Source organism: Trichosurus vulpecula, chromosome 1 (genome assembly GCF_011100635.1).
Source record: "Trichosurus vulpecula isolate mTriVul1 chromosome 1, mTriVul1.pri, whole genome shotgun sequence".
Classification (NCBI taxonomy): Eukaryota; Metazoa; Chordata; class Mammalia; order Diprotodontia; family Phalangeridae; genus Trichosurus; species Trichosurus vulpecula.
Genome location: NC_050573.1, coordinates 469,305,220 through 469,330,464, shown reverse-complemented (window position 1 = coordinate 469,330,464; position 25,245 = coordinate 469,305,220). Strand labels below are relative to the sequence as shown.

The following is a 25,245-nucleotide window of genomic DNA, read 5'->3' as shown; positions in this document are numbered from 1 at the left end:
ACTCCAAAGGACTCATGATGAAAAATGCTATCTGCCTCTAGAGAAAGAATTGATGGAGTCTGAATACAGACAAAAGCACACTATTTTCCTCCCTCCCTCACTCACTCCTTCCTTCCTTCCAGTTGCCTTCCACAAAATGACTAATACGGAAGGTGATGTCATGACTTGCAAGTGAATTGGATTTAAGTGAGGCAGGGCTATGCAAAGTCACCAGCCTCACTCTCTCCTCCAGAGCCATCTGTGTCCAGTGGCGATATATAGATCAGGATGACTGGAGATGGCCCAGATGTAGTGGTAGACTTTTGCCTTTTTAAGCAAAGGTCTTTCCCAGGTCCCAGCTTGTGTGAGGCAATACCCATTCAATGATTAAGGCTAAGTAAGAAATGAGGCAAAGAGTAGCCTCTTTTACGTAGTAAAAAAAAAAATCAATCTGGGAGGGGAAGACTCTCTGGGTTTCTGGCCAGAATAGAAACAATTGTTATTTACTCACTCTAGACCATCAGAGTCCAAACAATGACCAAATGAATCTTGGGCTAGGACCTATTGTTGGCCAATCAATGATAGCCAGAGTGCTTTGGGTTTAAAGCATAGTCCTTAAAAAAGAAATCTAACCTGCAAACCCCAAGATATCTTGCAAGGTTTCAGCGATCAAAATTTATATTCCTTTGAGTAGAACACCCACAGGTAAGGGTATGATTTCCTATGTTGACAGAGAGTGGAAGAGGGAAGGAAAGGAGGAGGGGGGGGCGGGAAGAGAAGGAAAAAAGGGGAAAGAGAAGGAAGGAAGGGAGGAGTTGCATTGCCCAACTGGAACTGGCAAGATCTCACATGGAGGTCAGAAAAAGCAATGCAAGGACACTCTCAAAGTCTCTCTTAAGAACTTTGGAATTAATTGTGTGACACAGGAGATACTGGCTGAGGACCACCCAGCACGGTGTGCCCTCATGAGAGAAGGTGCTATGCTCTGTAAGCAAAGCAAAATTGAAGCACTCAGAAGAAACGTGAGATGCGCATATTTAGAGAATCCGCCCCAAATGTTCACATGGACTATTTATGCCTGATCTGTGGTAGAGCATTCCAAGCTCACGTTGGTCTGATCAGCCACAGTTGGACACACTATAACTTGACTCTAACGTAGTGATATCATCTTCGTGCTCTTCAAGAATGGATAACAACCAGCTAATATTCAGACTGTTGATTGCTGTTTGCCATTTGTTCTTGAAGAGGACAATGACATCGAGAAGGTGATGTCAAGACTTGCAATATGTAAATATGTTTTACATGATTATACATGTATATATTATCTATATGTGTATATATATATATCAGATTGCTTACTGTTGGGGGGCAGGGAAGGGAGGGAGGGATAGGATTTGGAACTCAGAACCTAAAATAAAGCATGTTAAAATTGTTTTTACAATGTAATTAGGGAAAAAATAAAATCTTATTAAGAAAATAAAACACCTAGGGCTAGGAGATGGAATATCTTGTGTAAGAAACATCTAGGAGGCCAGTGTCACTGAATTGCAGTGTATGTGGGGCTGAGTAAGATGTAAGAAGGCTAGAAAGAAGGGAAGGAGGTTGTGAAAGTAGTTCAAAAACCAAACAGAGGATTTTATATTTGATCCTGGAGGCAGCAGAGAGCTATTAGAGTTTCTTGAAAAGGGGAGTGACATGGTCAGACTAGGGCTTTTGGAAAATCACTTTGATAGCTAAATGAAGGATGAACTGGAGTGGAGATAGACTTGAGACAAAGAGGTCTGGTATAAGGTGATGAAGGCTAGCACCAGAGTGGTGGAAGTATCAGAGAAGAGAACCGGGTTTGAGAGATGCTACACTGAACACTTACATTTATTCTTATTGATTATGCTGGGTTTTTAGCACTGTGACTTGATTGTTTAATTGAGGGCTTTAAATTTAGTTTCACAAACTCCCTCATTAATGGGCACCACATAAAATAAGAAATTTCATAACACCTGTGTAAACTAGACTTATTTACAGAATTATAAGTGATGACTATAAAACCTTTTTTTAATGAGACACAATAGGAGAAAGCAACTGCATTGGGAACAGAATAGAAAAAAGCTCCATGTAAAAGAAAAGGTGGAAGACTGGGTGTTCCTTAAAATTTTTCTTCCACATAGATATGCACACCCATTAAGGCAAATAAAGCCTCTTGATTAAAAATGATCTTTAAATTCATAAGCCTCAGTCTCTTCTAATAGAAATTATCTATTACCAATAATCCTTAAAGATCCTTAAATGAAAAATTATCCCATGGTCCTGCTACTGTGGATTAGAAAGGAGAAGACTTAAATCACTAAGCTCACACTATTTATTATCAAGAAGAGAAAAGAAGAAGCAACCAAGTAATTTAAAACTTACTTTTTTGGGAATAGTAAATTAGAAAATAGAAAAATATAGAATAGAAGTGGAAAAAAAGTATCAAATAGTTAGAGGGAGTAAATCTTCCAGGGCTTCTACAGGAAAGGGATAGGCACCAAACATCCTTTCTCCTGAGGCACAATTTCCAGTCTCTTCTATTCACAGTTATCCATGAAACCATATCCCATCATTAAATAAAAAAATTAAGATCTTGAGTATCTGAGGTCAGGTACACCTTATGGTTATGAATTCCACTTCCAAGGAGCTCACTGAGTTGTGTTTATAAAATGAGTATATTTCCCCATGTGGCCAGATGTGTCTGCCAAATTCTTTAATTAGATTTGATTGCAGGTTTGAAAAGGAATCTTCCTACCAAAAATATTGAGAGATGTTGATGATACTGTTGAATGTCTTCATCTTTCATATGTCTAATATCTTATATTTTAGGGCTGGAGAGAGGATAGAGAGGTATTGGAACCTTACTTCTCATCTTGCCCCTTCTGTTGCAATACATTTTTTAGCCACTAGAAGGGAGGTTAGAGAAGCATTAATAGTACAGGATCCTAATTGACCCAATTGTTTATATTCAGAGGACAATGTTTATGAAAGGGGAGTGTGTGTGTGTGTGTGTGTGTGTTCAGGATAAGTTAGGTAGCCTTTGGAGACAAATGCTACTTTGGTACTTACTACAAAAATAGAGCTTAAACTTTTAGAATTCATGCCTCTCTTGAGAGCTATCTAAAACAAAAGGTAAGCGAAACACTATCATTTGTAAGAAAGAATAGGCTTTAAAAGCCTACTTCCCAGTAATGTCAGGAAGCAAGATGGCTTTCCAAAAGCCAAAATTAGCAAAGACAGCGAGGGAGGCAGACAGCAAATCTAAATTACATTTGTTTTTTAGAACTATTACATTTAGTTTAGGATAGTGCCCTCCTATTGCGCAAGGTACCCTGTAAAGGAAAAACTTTTAGAAAATATAGTAGGAAGACCTTTTATCATCCCTCCAACAGGCAGACATGAGAATTTTTCCAGGGATAATAAAGATCCCTTAATTCAAGGCTACGTGAAATCTCTCCTCTGATTAGAACCCAAAATGCAAATCTAAGTGTTACTTCTATAGGAAGCCTTCCCTAACCCCTTTTAATTCTAGGGCTTTCCCTCTTTTAACTATTTCTACTTATGCTGTATAAAGCTTACTTTGTATATATATATTTGCATGTTTTCTCTCCTATTATGTTGTAAGATCTTTGAGGACAGGGGCTGTCTTTTAGCTCCTTTTGTATCCCCAGTGCTTTGCACAGTGCCCGGCACATAGTAGGCACTTAATAAATGTTTATTAATTGATTGATGTTCTGCTCTCTGTCAGGTTCTGTCAGCCTGGAATAATAGCCCACTGATGTTATCAGAGAATAGCTAACACAAGATCTGTCAATTTGCATTTCACCAGAAATTACAAAATAAAGCCATGGACTGGAGTCTTGGGTTACAAAACATTGCTTCTTCCCATCATGGAAAGAGAAATGTAAGCAGTCAATTTTTAAGATGAAGCACACTCTGTCATATATATTTGTGCATAAAGCTTCAATTCCTCTTGGGTTCGTTTACAGTAAGCCTCTTTATCAAAGTTTTTTAAATGATGCCAAACCTTTTACAAATACAATTTAGGTACTTAGTATCAACAAACACCATAAGGAGACCGAAGATCATGCTACCACCCACTTAAAACAATAAATGTCCAAATATACATGAAGAACTCAAACTAAATTTGCTACAAGTTTGTTGTTGTTCAGTTGTGTCTGACTCTTCATGGCCCCATTTGTTTTTTTTTTTTTTTTTGGCAAAGATAGTAGGCTAATTTGCCATATCCTTTCTCAGCTCATTTTATAGATAAGGAATTGAGGGCAAACAGGGTTGAATGACATGCCTAGGGTCACTAATAAGTGACTAAGTAGCTAATAAGTGTCTAAGGCTGGATTTGAACTCAGGAAGATGAGTCTTCCTGACCCCAGGCCCAGCACTCTGTGCACTGTGCCACCTAGCTGCCCAAGTTTACCACGTCATCAAATGCTAGACAGTCTTGTCAGATCCGAACCTAGTGATCATGATCTTGCAATAGATCATACCTATTCCTTTTGTGGACAATCTTTTTTAGCACATATATTTTATTTACCCATGTTAAAAGGGAAGAAATAACACAATTTATTATCCTGGAGAAAATGCAAAGCCAGAATTTTGACTTCAACCCTTATTCTTGGTCTCCAAATCCAATGAACTGTTACATCCCACTTTATTTAGGATAAATTTTTACACATCCTTCAGGACCAGGCTTTGTGGCCTTTGGAATGTGAAGACGACAATCTACTTTTTGTTCATTTAATAAATATATGAGTTGAAATTTGAGGAAAAATGAAGGTAAAATGAACATCTTTCAAAAAAGACGGCATTTTCCTTTAATTCTGTTAGGGAAATAAAACATTGTAGGTCAGGGGTTCTTAGCCTGGTGTGCTTGGATAGATTTCAAGGAATTTGTGAAACTTGGAAAGAAAAAAAATTAAATAGCCCGTAACTAAAACTTAGGATTCAATTATTTAAAAAGGATTATTCTGAGATAGAATCCATAGGCTTACCAGGCTGCTAAAGGAGTTCATGATTTAAAAAAAAAGGTTAAGAACCCCTGGTGTAGATCAAGACATCATTTAGCTGAATGAAGACTCTTTGGGTTCAAACAATCCCATTTGGAAACAAAATTCTTAAACAAGCATTTCCTTAAAATATGTTTCTCTAAAATACCTTTCCCCTTTCTGTTGTTAACCTTAGTTCTCAATCTCTCTCAGCTAATGCATTGTACTCTGTGGCTTTAAATGAATTCCTTTGGAGAAAATCCAACAAACATGTTGGCTTGTTTTTTCTCCCTCTTAAAGTACTTGGTTTTCCTTTAAGTCTATCATCCTCACTGGCAGGAAGTATTGGTAGCTCTCCTTCACTGACTCCCCGGGGGTGGGGGTGGGGAGGAAGAGTGTTTCTTGGATATACTTCTTGGGTCTTTCCTAGGAGCCTTTGCTTCCAACTTCTTTTTCAATGACCATCACTTACCCACTTATTTTACCCACTGGAGGTATTCGCTTTAAGCTAAGTTTCCTAAAAAGAATATACCTGCTTTGTTGCCTCTTTTTTTAATGACTCAATATCCGTCTTTCATGATTAAAAAGAATTCATCAAACCACAGTACTTTGCACTGACCTCAGTTGTTTCAGATCGTTTCTTCTCCCCTGCCTTGGAGGGGGTTCCACTGGTTTTTCCATAATCATGCTGTAAAAAAGAAAAGCATACAATTTAATTTTGTTACCTAATAAGTAACTAAATGTTAAGAAACATTCGTTCGATAATCGTTTATGTGTACTATGTGCCAAGTTCTGTGCTAGGCACTGGGGGTATAGAGACAAACAAAAACAGTGTGGTTTTTTTTTCATCCAGACAAGATTTTATGGATGTTAGGCACATAGACCCCACACAGAAGTCATTCTAAATAATAATAATAATAATAATAATAATGAAGATGATGATGATGATGATGATGATGATGATGATGTGCAGCCATAAATTTGGGATCTAAAGACTCACACTATAATTAAACAAATACAGATCTAGCTGGCTGGCCACTTAGGCATCCTGTCTCCAGCCAAGTGTGTCATGGAGTTTTAAAGTCCAGATTGTCACTACCTGAGACATATGATGCACCCAAGAGATGGAATCTCCAAGGGCTGAATTTGCCCTGCAGCTACATTGAGGCAACAATTGGTGCTGACTCATAGGACAGAATTTGTTACCCCTTGATTCATCATTCCCACTTCCTGTAGCACCTTAAACACCCCTGGAGCTCTTCTGTCTGAGAGCTGGATCACAGGGTGAAGGTTACACCCTAGGGTGGCAAGGCTGGACATGTTTTGTTATGCTGTTAGGATAATTCCATTATATTAAAAGACTGCCTCAGTCAAACCTATAGCTCTCCTGAACCAGGACACTGGGAATAAATGTCAGTTTTTACGTGGTCAATTATTCAGTACATTTCGCCATTGATAGTGATGCTACTAGCTCTAAATATTACTTTTTATATGCTGAGCAGCAGGAGATAAGTGGCATGTTCATAAAATTTACTGCATTTTAATAAAGGGAAATTTTAAAGTGTTCCTGCAGAGGAAAACCACTTCTTGCCTTATGTTCATGTTTAGAATCTCCCAATGCCTGTTTGGAAATGAGGATACTGGACCCGAGGAAATCCAATTCAATTAAATGACAAACACTTTTATTAAGTGTCAGTGTCAAGCATCTGTTGCGTGTTGGGCACCAAGGCCACAAAAACAAACAAAAAAATTAGTCATTTCCCTCAAAGAGCTTTTATTTTCCTGACTAAGACCAAGCAAGGCACTGAATTATTCCTTTTATTTGAAACAGAAACATGTAAGTATCATTATGTATCCTTTAGCCTCGCTAAAGTCTAATTCTTATACTTTATCATGGTTTGGAGGTGACAAATACCATGGCATTAGACTACATGTTCTGGCAAAGTCTAAATAATTCGAAAAGCTTTTCACCTTAGTTTAGTTTTCTGAGGTTTGGTCTCACCATGTTCAGAAATGGTCATCACTAGGTAAGCCTCAGGGTGGTGAAAAATTCAGCCATAATAACTAACTCTTGAAGACCAAAGGGGTCATAATTTGTACTGGTGAAGGGAATACTCAACTGATAAGATCGTCTAGGCCAGGGGTGTGGAACCTGTGGCCTCAAGGCCACAAGTGGCCCTCCAGGTCCTCAAGCGTGGCCTTTTGACTTAATCCAAACTTAATAAAACAATTTGTTCTGTAAAACTTGGATTCAGTCAAAAGCCGGCACTTGAGGACCCTAGAAAGCAGCATGTGGCCTTGAGGCCACAAGTTCCCTACCTTTGACCAAGCCTCTGAGCACTAAAGTATCTTTCTCTATACTACCCAGGAACAGTTTGGGGAGGAGTTTCTCTGAAGATAATTTTATTCAAGAACTGGAATGAACAGAGAGGGCATAGCATGTGAGAATCTTCTGTCAAATCAAGAGTTCTATTACTTAAAATATAGCAAATCCCAGACTCTGCCCCAGAACACATCCTCAGTGATGTCCTTCCAGAAAAGTCGGCAAGCTATTTCTTTCATGAAAGAAAATTCTTACTACAAAGAAAGACAGTCATGAATTAATGGCTAGAACCCACAGAAACTTGGCTCTGCTGCCTGAAGGCAACAAAAGCTTGCTGAACCAAACTAACTATTGTGCTTATTTTTGAGATATTTTTGTAACATTCTATAAAAACATTTGTGTAAATGAGTGTGTGTGTGTGTGTGCGTGTGCGCGCGCGCGTGTGTGCATGGTCTGTATTTAAGGGCTATCAATATGGAGTAATTTGTAAAATTTTTCAAAAAAGATTTTTCAAAAGTAACAGGCAGAGATGGCTATAGATAGATTACTAGACTCCAAGGAATTGCTAATCTCTAAATGAGATGGCCCTTCCACCCCTCTGCTTGTGTCTGATCCCATCACCTCCTATCTTCTCCAGTACTTTGCCCCTTTAATCATCCTCTTTCTCTAGTTTTCATCTTCTTAGCCACTGGCTCCTTCCTTGCCACCCATAAACACGGCCCAAACTACCCCATTCTTAAAGGCAAACAAAAAACTCCTACCCTCCTTTCAAGACATTATCCTATATCTCTACTTCTCCCTTTACTGCCAAACTCCTAGCAAAAACTTGGTGTTTTCCCTTCCTTATTTCTCACTCACTTCTCTACCCCCTATCACTTAACAAATTGCTCTCTCTGAGATCACCAAGGATCTCTTTGTTCCTAAATCCCATGGCCTTTACTCAGCTCTCATTCTTCTTGACCTCTCTGAAACATCTGACACTATTAAGCACCTCCTCCTTCTGGAAAGTTTCTTGTCACTGAGTTTCTCTCTTGTGTTTCTTATCTTACATCTCGATTCTTCTCCATCTCCTTCGCAGGATCATCTTCCATGTCCTGCTCCCTATTTGTGGGTGTACCCTAAGGCTTTGTCCTGGGCCCTCTCTTCTTAACTCTCCTCTCTTTCTCTTGCTGATACTATCAGTTCCCATGGATTCAACTACCATCTTTACGCAGATAATTCTCAAATCTACATATCCAGCTCTGTATATTTAACTGCTTGCTGTATAACTCCACTTGAATGTCTAGTAGGCAGCTCAAACTTAATATGTTCAAAGCAGAACTTATTATCTTTCCAACTAATCATATCCCTTATCTTAACTTCCTTATTCCTATCGAGGGCACCACTATATCCACCAAGGTTCACAAACTCGGAGTCATTCTTGACTCTTTACTCTTTGCTCCTTACCTTCATTCATTTCCTTTCTTGTTGATTCTACCTCCTCAATATCTTTCTTATATGCCCCTTCTCTCTACTCACAACCACCTTAGACCAGAGTCTCAACTCCACTATCTGGACCACTGCAATAATTTCCTATTTGGTCTACCTTCATTCAGTCTCCCTTCTCCAAGCCTCCACAGTTGCCAAAATGATATTCCTAAAGCACAAAACTACGTTATTTACTTGTTCAAGAAGCTTCATTTATTTCCTGTTACTGAAAATACAAGCCTTTGTTTGGCATTTAGATCCATTTACAACCTGATTTCAGCCTATCTTTCTAGGATGATTATATATTAACTACGCCTTATACATTCTATGCTCCAGCCAAACCAGCCTCCATGCTGTCTCTCATGTACAACATTCCATTATTTTCTTCTATGACCTTGCACAAGTTGTCCCCAATACCTGGAACATCTTCCTTTTTTGAAACCATAGTTCCTTTCAAGGACTGGCTCAGCTGTCCCCTCTTTCAAGAGGTATTTTCTAGTTCCGAAGTTAGTCCCTTCCCCTGCCTCCATCACTGTGTATTTATTTTGTACATATCTTGCATATACACATCTATGAATGTTTTCTTTCCTACTCCTCTAATATAAGCTCTTTGAGGGCAGGGACTCTCTCACTTCTGGCTTCTTATCTCTAGGGCCTAGCACATTGCCTAGCACATAGCACAGTGCCTAGCACATTGCAATCATTTAATAAATGCTTCTTGATTGACTCAGCATCTGAAGGTAATTTTTGAGGGCAACAGACTGACAGAATTAGATAAAGAGAAATTAAATTAATTTGTTCTCCAATGTTGACTTGATTTCCAACCATGTCTATAATCCCAATTTTTTTCTAATTAGCAGTATTCCCAATAGCTTGGTTTGTTGAATAAATAATGATCACTAAAATCACACATTGAGCACAAATATTTTTCTTAAATCCAGAAAAAGGTTCTCTTAATAACCATTACAGATGTAGCCTAGTCAATGTTTCAACATAGATTCTACATGTCTTCTCATCTTGAAAGGACAAAGTCTATCTTCTCTAGATTAGTTGATAATATCAAGACTTAGAAAATCTTTCTAAAGTTTGTAAATGATCTCAACAGCTTGGGAGAGCAATATCTAATGAGTCTCAAAGATGGAGGGAATTACAAATGTATATACGTTCTTAGGACATCTTTTTAAATGAGATGGACACCATCTCATTCTACTATCTTTGTATCTACACTGCAACATGCATACACACACACACACACATATACACACATATATAGGAAGAGACTCTAAATATGGAGACCAATGAGGATGCTACTATAATAATCCAAGTAATCAGTGATAAAGGCCTGAATCACTTGAATCTAGGGCTTAGCCCAGCTCACAGAACACAGTAGGTACTTACGATAAATGCTTATTGCTTATTGACTGACTCAGTTTTGGTGGTTGTGGTATGAAAAGAGAGAAAGGGATAGATGTGGGAGATGTTGAGGTGATAACATCAAGACTTGACAACTGGTTCAATATATGTATACACATATATACACACATACAGGTGCGTGTGTGTGTGTGTGTGTGTGTGTGTGTGTGTGTAATGCTAATGATGAAAATTGTCTCTTTAAAAATAGATTCCCAATGGATTCAGATAAACGTTACCCGAATACATAGGAACTTTTGACACAGTTATCATAATTCTTAGTGCAACCTCTCCTCCCCCAATCCCCAGCTTCAATAGTCCTTTGCAGAAAGACTTGGAACACCATATCTTTGACAGAGAAGAACATCTTGAGAACTAAAAGAACCTCTTTCCAGAGCTAACTCTTGCCTTTGAGAAAAACTGAAAAGACATTTTTCGAGAGAACTAATTCTTATGCTATTGAGCATAAAGAGAATTTTTGAGAAACTTTGCCATTCTGAGAGAGATGAATGGTAGGGCTGTGCTCCCATATTTGAGGAGAAGCCAGAAGTTAATGATTAGAGGTATCTCTGGCTATGATTTTCTTATCGTGATACACTATTGAAATATTTAAATGTATTTACATTATTATTCAATAGTATGTCCAGTAATATTGATGTTTATTTCCACAAACTTCTCAAAACATATACTTGCCAAAAGACTATTTTATGAAGAACTCACACAGGGCAAGTGTTCGCTTGTGATATAAGGACACTCTTAAGATCTCTCCTAAGAACTTTGGAATTGATTGTGTGACATGGGAGACACCAGAACAGGGCCGCTCAACATGGTGTGCCCACATAAGAGAAAGTGCTTTGCTCTATGAGCTAAGCAGAATTGAGACAGCTCAAAGGAAATGCAGAATTTGCAAATTTAGAGTAGCCACCCCAAATGTTCACATGGACTATTTGCACCCGACCTGTGGTAGAGCATTCTGAGCTCATATTGGTCTGATCAGCCACATTGAAACTTGACTCTAACACAGTGATGTCATTTTGGTCCTCTTCAAGAATGAAGGATGATAACCATGTTTATTTAAGCCTGTGGGATTACAGGGTTGAAGAAAAAGCTTATGGAAAAAGAAGTCTCTTCATTTTGTTTTACAATTAAAATGGGAGCTCTGAGCTAACTTATTAGTAAGATTGAATATTCCTACTAATTTATGAGAAAATACCATGGCATATCCATTAATTTTCTGAAAACCTAGGATGGGGATGAATGAGGTAATGAGTTTAGTAGCAGGATGAAGGCAGAAGGTTTGGTGTAGTCACTGATTAGTACATAGTATGTGATGCCCCATGCAAGCTACGCATGTGGTTATTGTCTCTAAACCTGCTACACTAGAATAGCACAACATACGAATAATATAATTAGCCTGATTCTGTCCCAGTTCTAGAGAGTCCAATGTGCCAAAACTGCACTTGAAAAAAACTCACATTTGTAAAGTGCTTGGCACAGTGCCTGGCACATACATGGTAGACACTATATTAATATTTATTCCTTTCCCCTTTCCCAAAACAACTCTGTGCTTAGCCCACTGGTCTCAGGTTTGGTGTGTATCATACAATCCGATCCCCCATCTTATTTATGGAAATTCCTCTCCTTTGACTTAATACCTTCTGCTTCCCTAGAAGTGTATTCTTAGTCATAATTGTATACTGCTTTATAATCACATTATAAGAAACTAATAAAAGCAAATAATATCTGTATTGGTTTCCCCCACCCCCCACTATCTCAGCCCTAGGCCAAAAGTATCTACTGGCTCACCACAGTATCCCAGCCCTGAATCAAAACTAATCGCCCAAGGCTTAAAGTGTTACCACTCCCATAGTTATTTTTATTTTAGTAGGAGAATCCTGAAGAATAAAAGGTTTTTAAAGAACCAAAAGAATGAATCTCTAGAGATAGCCACTAGCTGTGGGACCTTGGTCTTTCTGCTTCTCTTTGGGCTTCTATGTTTCCATTGGCAAAATGAGAGGGCAGGGTTAAGTAAAATTACTTTCTAACCTGAAATGTTTAGGTTTCTAATGGTAGCATTTCAATACTCTTGACACGTAACAGGGGAGAGATTTTGGTTCTCCCCAAATCATACCATAAAGGTGACTGGCTGCTTGTTAGACAAGTTCTATGGATAACCTTTTATTCTTTCAAGAATAGCTCACATTTATATACCACTTTAAGCTACAGCACAACCACCCTGTGAGATGGGTAGTATAAGAAGTGCTATTCCCATTCTATTGTTGAGAAAACTGAGGCTCATTGAGATTGTCAGCACCAGGATTCAAACCTAGTTTTCCCCCAACCCCAAATCCAGTGGTCGTCTTTACAGGTTCATCAGCTATGTACTATTCCTAAATGTGGGCTACCTCTGGGCCCCTTCCTCTTATCTCTCTATAGTCTTTCTTGGCAATCTCATCACCTTCCATGGATTCAACTATGTAGACAACTCTAAAACCAACATATCCATTCCTCATCTCTCCTGAGCTATATTGCTTGTTGCACATCTTCATCTGAATGTTCCATAACCATCATAAATTTCAACATGTCAAAACAGAACCCCACTATCTTTCTCACTAAAGACAACCCTAATTTTCCTAAATAGAAATAATTTTCCTAATTCTGTTGAGGGTACTAACATTTTTTTGTCACCCAGGTTCACAATGTAGGTGCCATCTTTAACTCTTCACTCTCATTCAACCCCCACATCGAACCAGTTGTCAAGTCTTGATGCCATCATCTCAACATCTCCCACATCCATTCCTTTCTCTCTTCTCATACTACAACCACCATAACCAAGTCAGTGAATAGTCAATAAGTATTTATTGTTAAGTATCTACTATGTGCCATGAGCTGAGTTAAACCCTAGATTCAAGTGATTCAGGCCTGGATTATTATAGTAGCATCCTCATTGGTCTCCATACTTAAGAGTCTCTTCAATCTCTAATTAATCTTTCATAAAGTCTCTAGTCTGGTATTCCTAAAGAGCTGTTGGAATGATTCACTCCCCACCTGAAGACACCCCAATGGCTTTCTCTCTCTTGCTTCTAGGTTAAAATACAAACTTTTCTGTTTGGCCTTTAAAGCCCTTCACAATTTGGTTGCAGTTTATCTTTCCAGGGTACCTTATCCCCCATTCACAGGCTGGCCCACTTGTGGTCCTGTATGCAATATTCTACCTCTCTCTTCTGTCTCTTTGTGCAGCCTGGTCCCCATGCCTAGAATGTACTCCTTCCTTACCATCACCTCTTGCAATATCTAATTCCCTTCAAGACTCAGCTCAAATGCCAAATTCTACAACAAGCCCTTCCTAATACCTGCCCCCCACCTTGTTAGTGGCTACCTCTTCCAAATCACAGTTTATTTTGTCCATATCCTGTGTTTATTTGTGAACTTATATCATTCTAACAGAATGTAAGCTCTTCAAGGACAGGAGCAGTTGCCTTTTGTGGTTTCATCCCCAGCGCCCATCACGATGCCTAGAACATTGTAGACCCTTAATAAACTGTTCTTTGATTAGTTGCCCATTATCGATTTTTAAAATTTTATTTTATTCTGCATTTAAGAAATAAAACAAGCACTTCCACAACATAGTAGAATATTAAAAAACGATTGCACATGAAATTGCAAATCTATTATGTACACTTGCTATTAATCAACATTTGGACATTTTGGAAAGCACACCGGACTTGGAGTCCAAAGATACTGATTTGAGTCTTGTCTCTGTATGTTGTTGCATCAGTGATTCACTTTTTCTGTTTCCTTGGTAAGGGACAGCACTGTATGACAAAGAATTGGCCTCCGACTCAAGAAGACCTAGGCCCCAGAGAAAGTCATGTAACCTCCTGGTGCCCCAGGCAACTCTCCAAAGCTATAAGTTTCAGAATGAATGCCAATCTACATCAGTAGAGGGAGTTTTCTACACCAATCAAATCACAGGTCTTTCTTTCCCTTTTTCTTGTTTTTTATTTTTAATAACAAATCAGATTTCTTTCTTGTAAAATGGGAATGATAATACTTGAACTACTTAGATGAGGTTGTTGATAATATCTTTGCAAAGAGCTTTGTTGTAGAAGCAGTCTAGTGTAATGACTAGATTTCTGATTTTCAAGTCAGAAAGACCTGTGTTCAAATCGTGCCTCTGCCACTTAACAGATGTGTCATCCCTAGCAAGTCAATTACCAGCCAGAATGTTCTGACCACCGATGGCATCACAGATCCAGCTCACATTTTTATAATGTGCTTTGTGACATTGCAAAATAGACACAAGTTATTATTAGTCTGTCTTGGTTTTTGCTCTTTGTATCACAAAGTAGTACTTATCTTGCTACTAATTGTTTCACTTATATCCTGGCTCCCCCACTAGACATAAACTTATGATTGGGTCCATGCCATGCCTTAAGCACCTATTGTTGTCCATGGTCTTTAGAAGAGTGCCAGGGGCCCAAAAACCACACCTCAATTCACTGAATGATTAATGTTTCTATAAACCAAAGAGGTTTGTAAAGTAGGTTGTGTGTCGCACTATCTTCTCAGGCTAACACATCACAGAAAAGAGAGATAGGCTTTGAATATTTGGGCTGAGAAAATAAGACCTAATTTGATAGAGTTAGAGAATAGTATTGCTGAATTGCCACATTGTCAAATCAATTAAATCTATTATCATCTTTATTCTACTTGAGAAAAATCTGATGCTCACACAGTCCCAAATCACACAGTACATCAATACAAAAGGGGTAAAGTTGGGACAGCTACTCTTCTTGCCATGAAACAACATCCCTTACTACCTGATCATCTCTCTGACTGAAAATTTCAGGACTTAGAGCAAATGTGACAGTTAACCAAAAGTTTAATTTTCTAAATAGGCAGACATTTAACGGAATTCCATGGCTAGAGTTCATCAAAGTGACCAACCTGTTGGTAATAATCATGCTTAGCTAGTCTGGTTCTCAATCTGTCTCAGGGCCCATACTCAGAGCTTTTCTTTCCTGCAAGAACCTGCCAAACCATGGTCACTACTTTCAAGAACCCACCGTCACATCCACATCACAATAAGAAGATGATTTTGGACCTAAAACATAATCAGTGATGAGTTCTGCCCTCCCTCTAACACTCCAAGAAAACAGGTAAGCTGTATACTATGATTTAGCACTTCATAATTATTAGTCCATTTCAAGTAGGATTGCCACACCATCATTCTATTTTACAGATGAAGGACTCACGTGAAAGACATTATTAGTATGTTAGAATTCATAATATCTAGATTTTTAAGCCAGCATCTAAAATGCTGAGCCACAACATCTCCCATAAGCCCGTTTCTAGGCATTGGAGTAACCTTTGGTACAGGAAATTGTGGAGAAACCCCATGGAGAAAGCTAAAGTACAAGGCAGTAAGATCAAAGAGATATTAAAACAACAATAACAGAAGCCCTAGTACTATGAAGACTTTATATCATCGCAGTAAACATATAATCTATTTAGGTCGCTCCATCTACAAAATTGGGATAAAACACTCATAAACCAAATAGCATGAATGACTTTATGGAAATGTTTGAATGAAATAGGACAAATATTAATTATTCAATATATGGATCAATACCTCTATGTTAATCTGTACAATTCTTTGAAAAATCATAGACTATTGATAGGTTTAGTCCTTATGGTCCCACTAATGTCTTGGGGGCTCGTTGTTTTGCTTCTCTTGGCCTCAATTTCCTCATCTGTAAAATTCTAATAATAACAGAATCCTAAATTCTATTATTCTAGTGGTAGAGTTTTAATCACTGTGATGTTGTAAGTTGCAAATTTTAGATGGAGAGGAACTTCCTGATGACCCTCAAATCATACAATATAAGATGATTGCCTATTTCCCTAGCCTAGTTCTATTAAGGTCTTGCAAGACCCCCTGTGAGATATGTAATATTAATGATCCTTCTTATCTATTGTCCAAGATATGTATTGTGATAAAGTGTATTGGATCTGAGGTAAAAGGATCTGAATTCAAGGCCCACCTTTGGCATAGTTGAATGACCTTGGCCATTTAAGCTCTCTGAAAGTATGATTCCCTGTTTTGAAGTTACTGAACTTAGGGTCACTGAATTCAAAGGGAATCTTGCTAAAATCAATAGGAGTCCTGTTTTTGGGTTCAGTGTAATCCTGAATGGAGCTTGTATGACATTTTTCCATTTTTTTTAAAAAGAAAGCATTGAATAACACATGAGTAGAGACTATGCTCACACCTAAGCTTGGGTTTAAATTTCTATTAAATTACATGGAATCTCATAAGAACTCAAATAAAAAATTTAAGGGAAGGTTGATATAGGAAGAAGGGGTTAGCAGCTAGGTTTTCTATCATCATGAAAGAGTTGGGACTATTTTTATATTCTGTGTGTCTCTAGCACCTAGGACAGCATCATGCACACAGCAGATGTCCAATAAATGTTTCTGAATATTGATGGCGTGGGGCAGCTAAGTGGCACAGTGAATAGAGCATCAGCCCTGGAATCAGGAGGATCTGAGTTCAAACCTGACCTCAGACACTTGTCACTTACTAGCTGTGTGACCTTGGGCAAGTTACTTAACCCCGATTACCTTGCCTCCCCCTCCAAAAAAATAAAAATAAAAAACTATAATATTGATGGTGAATGTTCATTTCAATAGTCCTTTACTTTTTCTTAATTATTTTCATTTTTGAATTAGCTGAATGAAGCTCTAAAGGTTAAGAAAAAAAGAGTTTCCAGAGAATTTCAGAAAACTTTTCACACTCCATCAATGTTAATGATTTAGACATGCTTGAGGAAGCGATAAAAAAAAAAACAACCAAACAAACCAAGGTTGATCGGATTTTTAAATTAGAAGGCACTTCTTTTTTCATTATTTTAATAGATATAAACCATTCAGGGTACGTTTTCATTATGAGGTCTATAAAATCCATGTAGAGTACGAACTTTAAAATCACATTTGTTGAATTTTAATAGTCTTAGATTACCTTAAACAACAACAACACAGAACAGATGTAAAATCTCTCTTGTCATGTTTGGTACAAGAGTTGTCTTCCTTTGAGCAAAACTATTGAGAATCAACTTGTCTTTGGACAAAGATAAATATGTATGCACTGTTTAGCCCATGGCCACCTACTTTCTCTACCTTGAAGAACTACATTGGCCCTTTAAAAAGAACATGTATATGATAATTGTTGTTGGAGGATATGTGCAACCTAATTAAATTAATAATATAATAAGGATGCAACTTCCAGTCAATTAAAAAAAAAATTCCTCTGTGAACAGGATTGTCCCTGTATTATTCCTTAGTTAGCAACTAAAATGGGAAACCTGCTTTCTGACACTTCCTTCTCTTTGGCATTCACCCCAAAGCCTATGTGCTTCCTTTGTTTACCCTAGATATCTGCAGACCCTGTAATTTTAAATTTCTTAATCCTTCAGGTTTACTGAAGCTAGACTGTGCAGTCACAGAGAGCTTGCCACATTCCTACCAGCCTTGCTGTCCAGTCCCAAATGACTGTGTGCTGGAAGCCATGCATCTAATTAGATCCATTAAACACCTCTAATTAACTTACTACAATCAATGCAATTCATGACTTTGGAGATGATTATTGGTATAAACTAAATTTAAACTATTCTATGTGTTATCACTACAAAGAAAATGTAATTTAATGTTAGCATTTCCAACAGACCCCCATCTCCCAAATTAGAGTTTTTCAAAATGTACGGCTGGTACAATTCTAATTTTGTTGATAGTAGCCATTATGGTTTGTAGAAATTTGAAATCCAATATTCTATCTTAAACAGTTTCACTGCATTTTTTCCAGCTAGCACTCCCTATACACAAACATGCCTTAGATTACATATTCTATGATTTTATCTTATTTATTCTGATATGTAAAGTTGGACTACTCACATTTTTTTCAGAACTTTATGAAACAATGTTCCTTGCAAAAGGACTCAACTAAAAGGGTTTCTTTTAAATAATCTCTAATAGGTGTCAAGAGGGAAGAAATGAAAAGTTTTGACTTTTCAGCAGAGTACTCTAGCTACTACAGCTAATTCTGAGAGATTCCAAGTAGCATAAGGTATCCCCAAACTGAATCCAATAATAGGTTTTACAAAGAGATTAGATGAATACCAAACTTAAAAAAAAGATTTTAAGGAGAAATTTAAGCCAGTTTCATCTTATTACTCCTGCATAATCTACCTGGGAAATCATAACTCAGAAAAAAGCAAAGTATGATATTAACTCTGGCTTTGCCAGGGCTAAATTATGGTACATTTATCTATAGATCATTTATTCAACATTTTAAACAGAAAGAGAAAAAGAACTGAGAAGTTTTATCCAAAGCAAATTTCTACTGAGTATATTTAAGAGGATATTATACTGGCAAACATATGGAAGTATTCACCATGAAAAACCATAAGGTATATACATAACCAGTTTCTTGAACTGCCTATCATGAAACAGGGCTGTCAACAAAACTTGAATCAAGCTGAGCCACTTGTGCCAACACTTAAAAAACCCCACATACAGTATTAAATCATAGTTCCTGGTTCCACAACTTTGCAAGCATCAACTTGATTACTTTGCTCATTAGCTGGAAAGATATTCACGATATATGAAAAAAAAGAAAGCACTTTCATCCCTTCCTGCACACAAACCACTTCACCTACGTGCTATTGCCTGGAAGTCACCTGATGTACTGGCTTAAAAAGTAAAATAAAATAAAATAAAAAGAGGTGGTCCTGGATTCTTGGATGCCACCCTTCGCTTAAATCAAAGTACCTAGAGTATTTTTGTTTGTTTGTTTGTTCCGTTTTAATTGTCCTGTATCTGAGATCAGGTGAATCTCCTCCTTCTCTCAAACCAGGAATTCCCAGGCTTGTGGGGGGAATTCTTCCAATTCTGCAGCCAGATCCATTCAAACTGTCTGGAGTGCAGGCAGCAGCCACACAAGCACATACATACACACAAATACAAGCATACCACAAGTGGGTGAGTCTTTTAGGAAGCTTAACCTTACGTCTTGAGAAGCAGTCGCACCCTCTCCCCACCCCTTTCTGGTCACCAAATGGAGAACGTCCCACTACAGGTTTGGGAGAGAGCAAAGAAAACACACTCGTCTTTCCTGTCTGTCCAAGACAAAAGCTCCATATCATATTTACCGTCTTGTACCACCAGCTTGCATAAGCCATGACAAACCCAGTTAAGTCCCCCGAACCAGGCGAAGGGCAGGCTTAAGTGAGGAGCTGCGTGTGCTTGAAGAAGAGCCGGATTAAGGTCTCCACCTGCGCCAGGCTTTAGCTGGCACTTAACTCCTGGATATTCCAGCAGCTGCCGGGTGGGAGGGCAAGTCACTGGGCGGGGTCCGCTATGGACCCCACCCCCTTGGCCAACCAAGCCCCGCCCCGTCGGCCAGATTCGGCCACACTTGAGAGCGCGGAGGATGTGTTGTTCTCGGGACAGCCACGCCCTGAAGCTTCGGACTTTTGGGGGGGAGAGGGGAGAAGGAGGGGCGGTGTGTGACAAGAATGGAACAGTGTTGAATTGCTCGGTTACAGTATCCTCCGCATCTCTAGAGAAGCCTATTTCGTCTTTATCCCACTTGCCCACATTACCCTCTTCTCTGTTGCTAACTATTTCAGCCGCTGCTGCTTCCTCCACTAGCCCTCAACTCCCCGGGCTTGGCACCCGCCACGCCCAGCGGGCTCCCCGAGTCCCGTCCGGTCCCGGGAATCTCCTTCCAACTCCAGCCACTCCCGGTATCCCATCCTCCCGCACCCTCACCCTTTGCCCAAGAGGGTGTTGTGCCCGCAGCCGGGTGGGGCAAAGTCGAAGGAAGAGTCCAGACGTTCCAGGGCTGTGGTTGTCCCCCTCCCCACTTTCTACCACCTCGCCCACCCCTCCTGGGTGGGATGTCTAAGCAGCCACTTACCGCTTCGGCTGCCCGGGCAGCAGCAGCCCGCTTGGGCCGGGGAGAGGCTGCGGGCTTCTTGCCTTTGCCAGGCTGAGACATGGTGACAGCTGCAGATCTCAGAGAGGGTGCAGCAGTGGCTGGAGAGGAGGCAGGGGGAGAGAGAGAAGGGAGGAAAGGGGCAGTACACGCAACGGTGAAGCAGCTTTTCCGATCAAGCCCTGGAGCCAAAGCTGGGGCCTCACCCCTAGCAAGTCCCTCCCCTTCCTGCACCCGCTAGTTTCTGCAGTTACCCCCGCCACTGTCCTTCCCGGGGTGTCCAATGCTGCTGATCCGCTCCCTTCTTCTGCCTTCACCCAAATGGCTCCCTCCCCCAAGCCTCTTCTACCCAGTTCTCTGTGTACTTTTGGAGAGGAGGGGCAGGAGGACTGGAGGCCACTTAGGTTTCTTTCTTCAACTTGCCAAGACCTATCTCGTAACTGTGCAGAGAGCGAGACCCGGGCGTGGCTCTCCTATTCTCTTGTCTTCCTTAGGTATTCCAAGAATTAGCACCTTTTCTAGAAATTCCACCTCGGCTTGCCTTTGGGGAAAGAGTTGTCATTTGGACTCTGATGATGGATTGGGACTCTAATCGAAGAGTAAACGGAACACAAAAGCAAATTGGACTGTGTGGATTCCTCCCTTCCTTCTCCAGGCTTGGGAAGCTTGGGCAAGTCGATGGATCAACAACTAACCAAATTGCGGTCACTCTTGATGGGGGAAAAAGGGAGCTGGTTCCAGTCAATTAAGAAGGGACATTAAACCACAGCCTCAAACCTAATCTTGGTTGGTTCTGATTTGTTTTTAGTTGTTGTTTAGGAAGTATTTTTTTAAATAATTGCTTGGTTTATTTGGGTGGTTCTAAACAGCACTTACTTCCTGGTTTGGGGGTTGAAAGTGAAAATAACAGGAACAGCAAGAAAAATCTCTTTTGGAGATATTAGCAGCCTGAGGTGGCCACTATTTCATGTTCAGATCTGGTAGGCAAACCTGATGATTTTAGTGATTTACTCATTTTTAAAATCAGAGTCTCCCCTTCATCTTCTACATTGTGGTCTGTGGAAGGGAAGAGCTCCCCACCACCATGGGTGCAAACATAAAATTGAAGGCTGCTTTTTTATGTTGAAGTTAGACTGAACTAAGTTCTGAATTCTTTTGTTTTAATGATTCAGAAGATTCGTTGGGTCCTTCATTCTACCGTATGTATATGGATTAGTATTCTCTGTGAGAAATTTAAAAAGGATATTTCATCAAAAAGCATCTCACTTAATTACCCTTGAAGTTAGCACCCCCTAAAAGTCATGGGCAGTAGTGTGAAAATGGAAGAACAGGATTGCTGAGATTATTAGTTGAAAAGTCAGGAGAAGCTGAAGAGTGAAAACTGATTTAGGAAGCCAACAGCTGACCAAGAAGATAACGTCTGAAAAGTGAGGTTTGTCAAATGGTGCAGAGAGGTTAAGGAGAATAGAGATTGAGAAGAGACCATTAGATATGGCAATTAAGAAATCAGTGGTAATTTTGGAAAGAGCAGTTTCAGCTGAACGAGTTTGGAAGCTAGATTGCAGAGGGCTTAAAAGAGATTCAGAGGAGAGGAAGTGGAGACACCAGTTATAGATAGCTCTTCCAAGGATCTCAGAGATGAAGTGGAGAAGACACACAGGATGATAGCTAGAGGGGATGGCCAGATCAAGTGATGGGATATTAAGGATGAGACAAACAGAGGCATATGTAGTTATCAGGGAGTCAGTAAATTGGGAGAGACTGAAGATTAGAGAGAATGGGGGTGATAGTGGGGGCAATTTGTTGGAAAAATTGGGAGGGGGGTGAGAACACACGTGGAAGGATTTGTCTTGGTAAGTTGAAGGGGCCACCTCTTGATCTGAAACTAGAGTGAAGGAATGGATAGCAGAGAGAGATGCCTGAGTAATAAAATGAGGAAGATAGAAGGAACAGGTCTCCTGGAATGATCTCAGCTTGGAGCATCTCAAAGTGTGAGGCACTTGGCTGAAAGGGTGGTGGGTGGGGTCATGCTCCTAGGCTTGAGGAGAGATAAGGTTTGGAACAGCTGCTGTGTAGAGTAAGAGAGCAAATCGGTTAGGAAGGAACTGAATGTTTTCTTTGCTGAAGTGTAGACTGGAGATTAGGTAGCATAAATGTGTAATGGGTCCAGTCAGCACAGTTTCATGCAGAGCTCTTCCATTTTTATTTTGTTCCTCTGCCCAAGAGAAATCGTCTTTGGATTGTAAAGGGTAGAACACAAGTGGATAATAGAGAGTTAATATCTCAGATAAATATGAATATGGTAAGAGAATTATATAGCCTCTCTTGATGATATTCAAGTCACTTGGCAGATATGAACTACTGTATATATTTAGGTACTTCTAATACTGGTGGGATTTGACTGTGGAACCATTGTCACTGATATTTAAAGCATCATGGACAATGGGAGAGGCACCACAGGAATGAAGAAGGACAAATGTTCCAATTTTATTTTTAGTGGCATTTAATTTTAATGGAAGAGACTAGAGGCCTTCAAAGTGCAGGCCAGTGAGCTTGACTTCAATTCCTGGTGAAATTCTATAACATATAGTTAAAGATATGTTCAGTGAACATCTAGAAAAGGAAGGCAAGGGAAGGGAATAAGCATTATATAGGGTCTACTATGTCCCATGCACTGTGCTAAGTTCTTCACAAATGTTATCTCATTTGCTCTTCACGACAACCCTGGGAGATAGGTTATTCGCGTTGGTAATCATGAAGAGTTGGCATGTCTTTGTTATGAACAGGATATGTAGTACTAACATTACTTCCTTTAGTGACAGGCCCACTCACCTGGTAGTTAAAGGGGAATGTGGTAGATATGTTTTACCTAGATTATAGCCAAACCTTTGATAAAGGTTCATGCAATTCTTGTGCAAATGATTGATATGTGGACTAGATGGTCCAGAGTTGGTTGAATAGTTAGACCTAAATAGTGTAAATTAATGACTTGGTGCTTATTTGGCAAGCGGTTTCCCATGGAATTCACTAGGAATCTGTCCTTACAGTGTTTTTATTGATGATTTATATAAATCCATGGATGGGAAGAGAGATTTATAGAGACTAGAGGGTAGGATTAAATCAGATTTCCCAGGTGCAAACTTGGAAAAGAGAGCTAACACATTGGGAGATCAGGATCCCAAAAGACCTTGGTAAGCACTGAATTGAATTTAAGAAGATGAAATTCAGTTGGGATAAAAGGCTTACATGTGGCTTCACAATTTCAAGATAAGGGACATAGTAATATTATGAGTTTATCTTAAAAAGATCTGGAAAGCTTTAGTGATCCTACAGAATTAATGTGGATCAAATATGAGCCCAAAGTGCTAATGTAATCATGAACTGTACTAAGAAACGCATGAGCTTCCAGGACTAAGGAGGCTGGGGCTCTGCTATACTCTGCCATGGTCAGACATTTAGAATTTTGAGTTCAGTTCTAGATACTTGTTTCAACAATCTGGCTAGCAGCTGCTGTGGGGGTGTAAGATCCACCAACAGCCAGCACCCAGAAAGCTGCCAGCATGATGCAAAAGCACAGGTTCTTTTGATCTGCTTTAATAAGGAAAGCAAGGTTAAAGGGGTTGACAAGCTTACTTTAATTCAGCATACAAATATCATTCACTTAGTTCAGGGGAAAAAACCAGCACCCTGAACTTCAGAGCAAATTACAAACAAATTACAAACATCAATAGACAGACCAAATACAGATTCATAGTTGCCAACTTCTGGGTTCAGCCTGGGAGCTCGGAACAAGGGCTGGCCCAGAGTCACTCGAGCCACCACTGCTGTGGGTAAGAACTCCAAAGAAGAGACAGCCAACCCCTGGTTTTATATCTTTTTCAGGGTCAGGGGTGAGTCACACATTCGACTCACCCACGTGACCTAGAATCATCACAAAGAGGCGACTTAAACCCACGTGGTCTAAAAGCCTCTGCTGTCCCAGACATGTAAACTAGGCCCTCCCTGGAGTTAGCCCCACCTTGGGCCCCACCTTAGTTGCCAATCCACACCCACTAAGGTTTTACACCTAATAGGGGTTTGGGCCTGGGGCTTAGCACTTAGTTAGACTCAATGAAATACACTGAATTACTCTAAGGGAACAAAAGCCAAACTATTCAAGGGCACTTGGTTGAACTAAGTGCTAAGGAGCCCATTTTGCTTACCAACACACTCCACCCCTTGTTACAGGATACATAATCTAATCAGCCCATTTTGCTTACCAACACAATACTTTATTTTAGGAAGGAAATTGATAAACTGGAAATTATGCAGAGCAGGAGAACCAAGATTGTGAAGGGCTTCAAGTTCATGCTGTATGAGGATCACTTGAAAAAACTAAGGATGCTTAGTCTTGAGAAGATAAGACTTGGGGAGACATGATAGCTATGTTCAAGTATTTGAAAAGCTGTCCCATGAAGAAGGATTAGTTTTGTTTTGTTTGGCCCCAAAAAGCAATGGGGGAAGTTGCTAAGAGGTGAATTTAGATTTGATGTCAAGAAAAACTTAACAATAAACTGTTCCCAATCTGAATGGGCCACCCTAGAGAGAGGATGTTTTCTGTCACTTCAGGTCTTAAAGAAAAGGCTGGACTTGTTGGGTACATTGTAAAAGGATTCTTTTTCTGGTATGGGGTGGACTAGCTGAACACTGAAGTCCCTTCCAACTCTGAAATTCTGTAATTCTGTGGGATTGGGTTTCAGGAAACCTAGTTCAAAGTTCCCCACATACTAGCTTTGAGCAAATCATTTTATTCTATGGGCCTCAGCTTCCTCATTTGTATAAGGAGAAAGCTGGGCTAGGTGGCTGCTAAAGTATATTCTGGGGGCAGCTAGGTGGCACTGTGAGTAGAGGACCTGAGTTCAAATCTCAGACATTCGACACACTAACTGTGTGACCTTGGGCAAGTCACTTAACCCCAATTGCCCTGCCTTCCCCTCTCCAAAAAAAAGAGAGAAAGAGAAAATAAAGTATATTCTGGCTCTGACAGTCTGTAGGGAAGCTGG

At 39.6% G+C, this 25,245-nt stretch overlaps 1 protein-coding gene across 6 annotated transcripts in view; it reads right to left on the bottom strand.

The window, feature by feature from the left end:
- The window catches only part of CAST (calpastatin), a 133,277-nt gene extending 112,716 nt beyond the window's left edge, over positions 1-20,561 (bottom strand). Inside the window, exons 1-3 of one of the 6 annotated variants that reach the window (XM_036768197.1) lie at positions 20,458-20,561; positions 20,186-20,304; positions 5,626-5,694 (exon numbers count right to left, since the gene is read on the bottom strand). In XM_036768197.1, coding sequence (XP_036624092.1) covers positions 5,626-5,694; positions 20,186-20,266 — 150 coding nt within the window. In that variant the 5' untranslated portion in view covers positions 20,267-20,304; positions 20,458-20,561. Of the gene's footprint in view, positions 1-5,625; positions 5,695-19,415; positions 19,472-20,185 lie in introns of those variants that run through there. The other 5 variants (XM_036768184.1, XM_036768195.1, XM_036768196.1 and 2 more) reach the window with 5 other exon arrangements.
- Between the last annotated feature and the right edge of the window lie 4,684 nt (positions 20,562-25,245).